We start from the raw sequence: 10,462 nt of genomic DNA on the forward strand, positions 1-10,462 counted from the left end.
TTGGAATTCAGCTTGTTTCTGTAAAGTTCTTTAACTGGATTCATTTTTGTTATGTGATAGTGTGAAGTGAGTTAGGTGTAGTGTAAATCGCTTAGTAGTTTTCTTTTTCTCTCTCCTATTTTTTAGTTTTTATTTAATAAAGACCCACCAAATCCAAAAAAACATATTTATTTTATTTTATTTTTTATAAGAAAAAGAGTCATTTATGATTTCTTTTTTTATTAATAAGGGACCAACAAAACTAATTTATTAGCATTTTCCAATTTTATCATAGCGAGGAAATTATTTTGCATGCCATGTGGCATGGCAAAACAACTTTTATACCACCTCGCATAATAATCAGCCTTACACTACTAGAGTCCAGAGATTACAAAGTTCCACTAAAAATTACCAATGTAGTGTATCCATTCTGGCTGAAAATTAATTTACGTTATATCGATTCGCTTAACTTAACAGAGAACATTTTCTGGATACATTCGAGCTGAAAAATTAATTTACATTATTTGGTCGTTGCCTTTGGAACTAACTGGCAAACGAGAGAATTTTTTGTGGATACACACATAAGCAGATATTTTAAACGAATTTGCCAGTGAGAGAAATATTACAGTGAAATGTGAATATATAAACAAGTTTTGGGTTTTCATGAATTTGCCTGCAGGTTTCTCCTTAATCTTTAGGAATGATGCAGGAGAGTTTGAACTTGGAAAAGCAGGACCAATCTCAGCAACTATCTCTGAAGAAGCAGAGGCCTTAGGATTACTTCAAGAAGCGCAATGGGCAGCGGAAGAAGGAATGACAAATTTCACAGTGGAAGGCGACTGCAAGAACCTGTTTGACTACTTGAAGGGGAAAGCTTCTCAATTGGAATGGCAGAACCAAACTATTCTTGATGAAGTCAAAAGTACTTTTAATTTATGTCAAAGTTTTTTGGGTTTTTACTTTGTTCCCAGAACTGCAAACAATGTGGCAGATACTTTGGCAAAGGAAGCCAAGTCTTTTAGGGATACCCTCACTTGGAGGAAGACTCCACCTTTTTGTATTAACAATGCCTAGAAGTAGATAAATCAAATGTTAGGTAGGCAGCTAATCCCTTGACATTAGATGACTCTACTCTTATTGATGTAAGGGTTACTAACTCCCTAAGTTAGTTGGTCTGAAATGCACGTAACTTAAAAAAAAATAAAAAAAAAATTGGGAAATAAACAATAACATTGATTTTTGGGAAATTTATTTAAATATTTCTAGAATATCATCCCAACGTGATTTGAGTTTGAAGCTCGCTAGCACCAAATTCTTTAACGTGATTTTTTTCTGTTAAACTATTTCTGGAGATTACCGAATTCCACGTGACATTATCAATCCAAGCCTGAAGAATGTTTTGTTTTATTAAGATTTGGTAACCCATGCGATATTGAATATGCTCTTTGTCGCCATTGTTATAAGTTGTGTTGTGATGCAATTGAAGAACCAATCTCCCAATTTTTGTGTGGTTATGTGCCCTCACTTCCTAGTGGGAGTCTTGTTAAGGATTTTTTGTGGATAAATACATAAACCAGCAAAAACAATTAGGAATTGTCACCCGCAGTTCATACTTGGTTCCGCCCATAACTCAAATGACATATTTATTTCTATGGTTCCATCCAGATCGGATATAACGCTAAAATAGTCAAATACCAACTCTGCTTGGGATTATGAATTGTCAAATACTAGGATTAGTACGCAGTTTGCTAATACCGTACAACAAGTATGGAAGTGAGATTAGATTAGTATTATTGTATTCTGTCTGCGGCTAATCCAACTTAATATTAAACTCGTACGATGCCTCTTTGTGAAAGTAAAGGGCAACTGAGTTTACCTTTACCTAGTCACTCCAAATCAGTTTCATATCTATGCACAAAACCAATTACTTGTCCACATTCCTGACAACAAAATTAAACCACCAACCAAATAGTAATAATCCAACAACAACAGCCTCATAATCTAATATATCATGATGCTAAACATCTACCGGAACATTTTTCAATATGTTGCTTTGAAGGCAATGGTCAACGAACTGATGCACTTTTTAAAGACATTTCTTATTCTGTCTTACCGTTCTTTTAGCTGAACGGGTTAAGGAAAACAATTTTTATGTCCTGGTCTGAACCTCTAATCTGGCTTCTGCCGGTTGTCGAGAAAGCCAGACTAGAGGCTTATTGTTAGCCTAACAATACAAGACCCTTTGATTTTCTCATGTTGCATTTTTTTTACCCTCTTGACTTGTTGGGAAAGCCATATACAGTGGAGCCTGACTTTCAGGCCAACAATCATGAAAAATAAAATACGAAGTACAATATTTTCAAAGGACTAACATCAAGCTCATTGACAATGTACAATACACAACATTAGTACTTCTATTATAGTTCTATTATAAGCTCATTGTCGTTGACAACTTAGTTACACAAGCATCGAATCACTACAAATTTAGTAAAAACTAAAATAGACATAAATAGATTGAAAACCAAGTACAAATTACAGACTGATGATGGTAAAAGTGTAAAAAAAAAACACTAATTTTAGCAAAAAAAAATTCAACTACTAAAGCTTGAGTGCCAAATCAATACTCTTAAAGTCTCCTCCTCCTTGATTACTGGCAGTACTACTCCTTCCACCACCACCATCACTACCACCACCACCTTGCAACAGAAAACTACCACCAACCCCTCCTTCATAATTATTGAACCTAGGGACACGTGGCATAGACCCAGATACAAATGATGGTAACCGTCCGATTGTTGGTTGATGATCACCTATGGATGGTCTAAAAGATGATGATGCAGTCCATCCAGGATGATTCTGTCCATATAGATGTTGAGGATGACCAAAAGATGAAGAAGGTAAAAGAGATGGTAGAGAAGATGATGGTGATGTGGGTTTGTGAATCATAGAATGAACTTGAACACCTAGTGATCTAGAACCATAAAGAGGTAAAGAACCCATACTTGAGAACTGATATTGATGGTGGTTGTAGGGATTGTTGTTGTGGAGGTGGTGGTGCATGTTTGCATAAGTAAAAGCAGCTGCAGCAGCTTCTCCAAGATGTCGATCTCTTTTAGCAATTGTCCGCTCTCTTTTATGTGCGTTCTGATGTCCTCCTAATGCTTGTGAACTGTAGAATTTCCTTTGACAATAATTACATGAAAATACTCTTGGTTCTTCTTCTGCATCTACTTCTTGTTCTTCTCTACTTTCTTCTTCTTTATCATTTTTCCCTGTTGATGATGATGTTGATGATGAATCCACATTGAAATTGTCAATCAGATTGAGTTCTTGATTATGATACTCAATTTCAGATTCAATTGAGAAACCTGATGAAAATCCTTTATTCAGATCAATTCCTTTTTCTTCTTCTTGGTTTCTATATTCTTCTTTTTCAGAGTTGTCTAATCCATATAAAGGAGATATGCTACTTGAAACAGAAGGTTCTTCCATGGCTGGAGGAACTGATTTTAGATAGACCCAGAGAGACAAAGAAAGAGAGAGAGAGATGGATTCAAATGAAGTCTCTCTTTCTCTCTGCAAGGTATGTAAAGACTAAAGACATTGTCCTTTGTTTTACACAGTGCTCAGTGATAATAATAATTGTCATAAAGAAATAAATAAATAAAGCTAAAAGACAAAGGGTGGTTTAAAGTTCAGACATTTAGAGTTCAGACATTAAAGAAGAAGAAACTTATGAAACAAAGTAAGGATAAGAATTAACCTCAAAGAAAAAAGAGGAAAAGATAGAAGAAGAGTGAACTAAAAGACAGATAGAGTAGCTGAGAGTATACAAAAGAGAACACACACACACAAACTGTACTGTAAATTTTTTTTAAAAATCATCTTTTGCAACTTGGTATTGCAAAAATTACTCTACTACCAATAGTGAATATAAAATTAACTTCCTAGAAGATATAAAGTTGATTTGTGTTCTAGCAGGTGGTCCAGGAAAAGACCCTTTATATGTGTCTTGGTGTGTTCATAGATTATGACAGAGCTCATGAGAAGATGTGGATGTTGAACTAACTATTGGTCCATTCCTCCCATTCCTCCCATATTCCCAAGCATACCCATCATATCCTTAGATGAACCCATTTGCTTCATCAGGTTTTGTAGACCACCCATGCCACCTGTATAAGTTATCAGGTGAATTAGTAATTTGGATAAAGTATGCGACTCGATCAGGTAAAAAGATTTTAAGTATAAGATATCAGGTGATTAGTAACGTGGATTGACTCGATAAGCTGAAAAAAATAAGTATTAAGTTATCAGGTGATTAGTAATGTGGATTAATTATGCGACTCGATAAGCTAAAAAAAATTAAGGTTATCGGAAACCCATGTTGAGAGCTGATGTTAAAAGTTTTAGAATGGTGTGGTTCTCTAAAAAAAGATTGAAGTTACCAGAAACTCATGTTGAGAGGTGATGTTAAAAGTCTTAGAATAGTGTGCTTCACCAGGTTAGAAAGGAAACATAGCAAAGGGAATCCCACAACTGTTATGGCCAAGTGCTGTCCTGTGCCCCACAAGACTTGATGATACTTATGCCAATGAATAGGAGGTTACCTATTTGCTTCAGCATCTGTGGAGGAAGAACTTTACTCATGTGCTGTGCATTCATGTTACGTGACAACGCACTCATTTCACCCTTCTTGGGGATTTTCAAACCTTTCATCTTGCCCCAGACCTTTGCTAATCGTTTGTATTCTTCCAACATCTCCATCACATCTCTAAGCTGGCGACCTGAACCCCTTGCTACCCTCATAATCCGAGACTCGTTCATAATTTTTGGATTGGTGCTGTCCAACTCTGGTAAGATGTCACAAACGTGTCAAGGTAACATACAGGTGTTCGCACCTCGAAGAAAAACTAAGCAATGCACTACCATATCGCAATATACGCTACAAAGAGGGAACTGTGTTATACAAGAAGATGTACCTTCATTTGTCATTGAATCCATGATAGTCATGTAGCGTTTAATTTTTGACTGACTTTCCTTCTCACGACCCTTGGGCATTAATTCTGCACTGAATCCCGGAAGCATAGAAAAAACCTAAGAAGCCACAATAAGATCAGTCATTTGGAGGCACAACACATGCATACATATGAAGGAAAACAAGTAAAGTGAACCCGAAGTCGAATGTTAAACAGGAGATACATGAAATATCAGACCTGGCTAATAGGACCCATATTGAGTATGTTCTGGAACTGCTCATACATAATGCGCATAGTAAATTGTCCTTCGGATAGTTTCTGTAGAAGCTCAGGTTGTTGATCCATGGGGACAACATCATGAATTTTTTCCATAAAGCCAGACCAATCTCCCATACCTATTCCAAATGAACTTGAAAGTTAAATATACAAAAGGAACTCTTAAAAGCCGAACTATATCAAACATGACAGCATTACCACAACAACAAAGAGTTAATGATACCTAATAGACGGCTGACAAATGGCTTGACATCGAAAACTTCGAACTCGTCCATGTGCTCTCCAGTCCCGAGGAATATGACAGGACTCTTTGTGGCTGCGACACTATCAAGCCAGAAAAATTGAATTCAGATCTTAATACTGAAAGTAAAACAAATCCGGTCGACAATTTCGTCAAATTTTAATCAGTTCTCCAACACAAAACTTTATGTACAATGTTCTGTTTAACTTTTAAGTGCCACATCATCTGAAGCTTACATTTTGTATAACAAAAACTGATATGGTTCTTACGTAAAGAAAGGTTACTCTAGTTTGAGTATTATATTACCCCTTTTTCAAAGCGTCAGCAGTCAGCCAAATTGGTTCGAATTCTAAGGGTTTCTAAGGGCATCTAATAGAAATATATAAAACCTTGCCAAACATGACATATTCAAGAAGTAAATGCAGTAAAGAGAGCAAATGAAACAGATATAGCTTTATAGTGGCACTTACGCACTAAGTGCACCACCTCCCTTTGCTGCACCCTCAGTCTTTGTGACAATAACAGCACCAACTGAAACACTTCGGTTGAAGGCTTGAGCTTGACTGAACGCAGCTTGACCAATACTACTATCCATAACGAAAATAACAAGATCTGGTTTCTGGAATCAACAAAAAACAGTTAAAGATTATTTACCTATCGGACAAACAGAACCAGAGAAGACATACATGTAAACATAAATTACCGTCGATTCAGCCAGCTGACGCATTTCTTCAAACAGAGAAGCTTCCTGCTGGTGACGACCACTTGTGTCTACAATAATAAGATCGCAGTTTTCCTGCTTGAACCTCTCAACTCCTTCTATAGCAATCTTTACAGGATCTGATTCCATATAGCTGTTGATGATAAACCAAAACACTATGTGAGAAAGTGACATAGGATTAAGTAGTCAATGGAAATCGTGGAACTGAATCTTCATATAAGAAAGAAGAGTTTGAAACCACAATTGATTGTTTCTAGAAATCTCCTCATATCACAACTAGCAAAGAAACTGCAACCAGTAGTTTAGTCACATAGGTCTGACATCCCATAGGCAATGATATCCAAGGGTTTGAATAAGGAGGCGGCACTATGAGACATAATACTACACTTCGCGCAAGTGGACAATTAACCAGATAATAAGCTACTTTACTGCCACCAACAATTGGTAGAATACAAGCAGAGGGGCTGACTGTAACGCGATGCCCAAATTAAACCAAAAACAAGAAAAATGTCTCCAAATCGACAAGATTAGAATCCAAAGTATAACCTTCCATAGAATGGGATCTTAGCTTTGGTCGCATTTTGCTTCAACTGATCAAAAGCACCAGCTCTAAATGTATCTGCACACACTAGAGCAGGCTTGAAACCCTTCTTTTGATGATAATACGCATATTTCGTACAGCTGGTTGTCTTTCCAGAACCTACATAGTCAGGAAAAAGAAAAAGAAAAACAAAACCATCAGAAACAAAATCCACATCCACTAGTCCACTGATGAATAAGTGCAGAAGGGAAAAAGAAAGAAAGGAAAATTTTACCATACCTTGCAAACCAACAAACATGATAACGCTTGTTTTACCCTTTTTAGGTATGAAAGAAGGCTTCCCTGTATCCAACATTTTACACAGCTCATTGAATATGGCCTAGGAAGAAAAAAAACTATTATTACCGCAAACTATAATAGCATAGCAAAAGTTGCAGGATGACCCAATTCTATCAGGAGATTCAGAAACATGGAGGCAGAAAACCCAAAAGCTAAAAACTTATATACTAGCTAAACGCAACTCCAACAAAAAAAGATAATAGCATAATAGAGTTTGGGCAGGCTATAATTTCTCAATGTCCAAGCACAAATATACAAATAAAATACATAATCTGTAGCCAACATTGTTTTGAAATAAACATCTTGATTACCACCATTTTAAAGAGGTATTAACTAGACAGGAATACGTGAATCAAAAGCTTTTCTAGAAACAATTGTCAACTGATAGATAGAACATTTTCTTTCAAATACAAGTATTAACCTCATCGACCCAACTTACGTTCCCTTTCATAGTCTTCTAAAGTGATTCCTGTCAGTCACAAGTACGTGTCCCCTAAGCAAGACCTAACTAAATTGATGCGCTTCTAGGAAACCAATAGAATAGAATCCCCCCTGCATCATAACTACACTTCCGCTACAATTTCCTAAAATTAACTGCATTGTCACTAGTAACTACGCCAAACATACATCATACTCACCCGGCAGTGGTTACTAGTAAGCTATCTGCCCTGGCTAGATAAGTAATTCCTGTAAGTCACAAAAATATGTCTCCTGAGCAAGACCTGAGTAACTAAAATTTCGCCACAATCTCTTCCAATTCACCGCATTATTGCTTGTAATTAGTCCTAAACTTACACTGCACACACTGGGACATCAATAACTAGTAACATATCTACCTTAGCCCTTAGGTATACTGTGGAGGAGGAACATGTCTGAAACTACATCATTAACCTAAAATTGACAAATTGTTCTGTCTTTCAAAATTCAACTATGTAATCATAAACGAACACTTTTCTACTCTAGAATCTGAGGTCAAAATATGAAACAATAACTAAAAGATCATCAAGAGATATGTACCTGTTGGATGATTCTGCGTTTATTGTGACCAGCAGCTAAATCATCAAGATTAACAATCTTTTTGATGTTAATAGTCATATTTTTAACTAAATCGAAATGGACATCAGCTTTTAACAAAGCACGAGTGATTTCATTGAGACAATCATTCAATACTTTCTCATCGATTATGGTCGCATTGCTCATTTGTGCTAAAGCACGGGAGATACTCCCGCTTAATTCTCCTAACACCATTCTGTATGATGATGATAGTGATCAATTCAATTCAAGAATATGGATCGAATTGGGGGAATTTTGGAGATGTTTAGGGTTAGGGTTTTTATTCTCTGAGAGAATAGAGAGGAAGATGACTGAAGGAAAAATCTAAGTTATTTCTCGTTTTTTTCTTCTACTTTGTTAAGTGTTTTTTTCGGTTTCGGATCGGGGTGCCCTTAGTAGAAATGTGATGACTCTCTCATCGGGATCTGGGTTGCACGGACGCTCCGTTTTTTGAGTCGTGTCCACGTCCGACGCACCAATATGCGCGTCCAACGCGCGACTTGTTTGGACGCACCGATATTTCGGGCTTAAAGCATTTTTTTTCTCATTTTCATTTAAACTTCTTCCTTTATTTTTACTATTATTGACTAAATAAAGAAAGACAAACATTTAGATCAATCATTTAAGTTTATCAGGGTTTTCTAATTGGAAATGACATCCCATGTAACCTTGGTTGGGCATGTGTTGTTCTAAGAATGCATTTTGATTGTGCCATGTGTTTAATAGTGATTGATTGCTTGACCTTCGGCGTGTATAAACAAACGATCTCTCCTTTTCTTTTGAAATTTATACACCATTATTTTCTAATTTTTAGGATCGAAACACTTGATTTTGCTGTATAAATACATAATTGTGTATATATATAATATATAAATAAAATATGTATATACGTGTCCGCGTCCTAGTTTTTTGAGAATTTAGTAGTGTCCGCATCCGCGTCTGTGCAACCCAGATCGGGATGCTTCTAGAACATCATTTGATAGAAGGCATATTCTACGTGTTTTTTTTTTGGTTTCTTTTCAATGGGTTAAAACAGTGGTTAGTTAGTGGTCAATAGGGCAATTCCTATGGTAATGTACAAATCCAATTTTTTGTTGAGCCAGGTGGATGGCCAAACAGGTTTCTCCAATTGATCATCAAGCGTCAGGACTAGGGACATTCGCTCGTGTGTGTATCTCAAACTCGGCGTTGAAACCACAACCGCGGGTGTTTGATACATCGCGGCGTTCATTCTTCGCAAGCTGGCGTTTGAAGCAAAAACGCCGACGGGTAGTTTTTTGAAAATTCAAAATTTACTTTTTACCTCTATAAATTAGCATCATCTTCAAACAATTCACCCACACCAAAATTCACTTCTTTTGAATTTTCTCTTCTAAATCTATTTCAATCTTTTAGTTTATTGTTGGTGAAATGGCCGAAAAGGCAGTCACATTTCTTTGCAATGCAAAACTTGAAGCTGGTGTATCCAAGATATGTGGGAGTTTTAAAAAGATTGAAAATTGTAAGAGGGAAGTGCAAGTTTTTGAAGTTGCTCCAAGAAAATATTTCACTAAAAGGCAAAGAAGAGCTTCAGTTTTGAAAGATAACAACAAAAAAATTCAAAAACAAAGGCGAAATTGTCAGAGAGCACGTTGAATGGAAGATACGTCAAATGAAGATAAACAGGAGGCCAAAGCTTGTACTTGATTTTTATTGAAGTTGTTTAGTACTTTTCATTATTGTCTAAGTTTATATCTTGTAAAAAATTGGCAGCAATATCAATGAATGAAAAATATTTAGATTTTAAAACAGATTTCCACTTCAGATTAAGCTATATTTATTACTCCCTTCGTCCCACTATTAATCGACCTAGTAGTACAATTTAGAAATGATTTATCTCTCAAACTATACCAGGGATATTCGTAAATTTTATATAATTGAAAAGCATTTTAAAACACCTACATAACGAATATAAACATGAGTATCAAATGATATAAAATCAACTAGTAATGGGACAAAATCTAAAAATAAATAGGTCAACTAATAGTGGGACGGAGGGAGTACAATTTAAACTTGCAAATTACATGAAACTACATTTTAATAAACCACAACAATAACATCAAACTACATCAAATCCAGCGACATTATCTCTGTAAAGTTCATAGCATTCAAAATGCTTAAACTCTCTTTCGGTTTCTTCAGTAAACTTGGTGTGAGCGATAGTTTTCTGTAAAACAGATAAACAACAAGTTCAGATATTTGTGATGCAGTTGATCATTGAGGACAAATGTAAGATACTCACCAGTTCTTTATTGGATAATCCAGAATTGCTACGGTGAACCATCCACAAAACTTCT

At 36.0% G+C, this 10,462-nt stretch overlaps 2 protein-coding genes across 2 annotated transcripts; both read right to left on the reverse strand.

The window, feature by feature from the left end:
• Positions 1–2,388: 2,388 nt before the first annotated feature.
• LOC113317905 lies at positions 2,389–3,596 on the reverse strand. The gene has a single exon (XM_026566023.1). It carries the CDS (start codon positions 3,469–3,471, stop codon positions 2,578–2,580), a length of 894 nt encoding a protein of 297 aa, XP_026421808.1. The 5' UTR covers positions 3,472–3,596; the 3' UTR covers positions 2,389–2,577.
• A 47-nt stretch (positions 3,597–3,643) lies between these two features.
• LOC113317904 (signal recognition particle 54 kDa protein 2) lies at positions 3,644–8,321 on the reverse strand. The gene is made up of 10 exons (XM_026566022.1): positions 8,091–8,321; positions 7,014–7,113; positions 6,740–6,893; positions 6,176–6,326; positions 5,943–6,091; positions 5,455–5,555; positions 5,193–5,350; positions 4,959–5,073; positions 4,587–4,829; positions 3,644–4,151 (listed from the first exon to the last, which is right to left on the reverse strand). The coding sequence occupies exons 1-10, from the start codon at positions 8,319–8,321 to the stop codon at positions 4,048–4,050; spliced, it is 1,506 nt and encodes a 501-aa protein (XP_026421807.1). The 3' UTR covers positions 3,644–4,047.
• Positions 8,322–10,462: the final 2,141 nt, after the last annotated feature.

The sequence above is a fragment of the Papaver somniferum genome, chromosome 10 (genome assembly GCF_003573695.1).
Source record: "Papaver somniferum cultivar HN1 chromosome 10, ASM357369v1, whole genome shotgun sequence".
Lineage (NCBI taxonomy): Eukaryota > Viridiplantae > Streptophyta > Magnoliopsida > Ranunculales > Papaveraceae > Papaver > Papaver somniferum.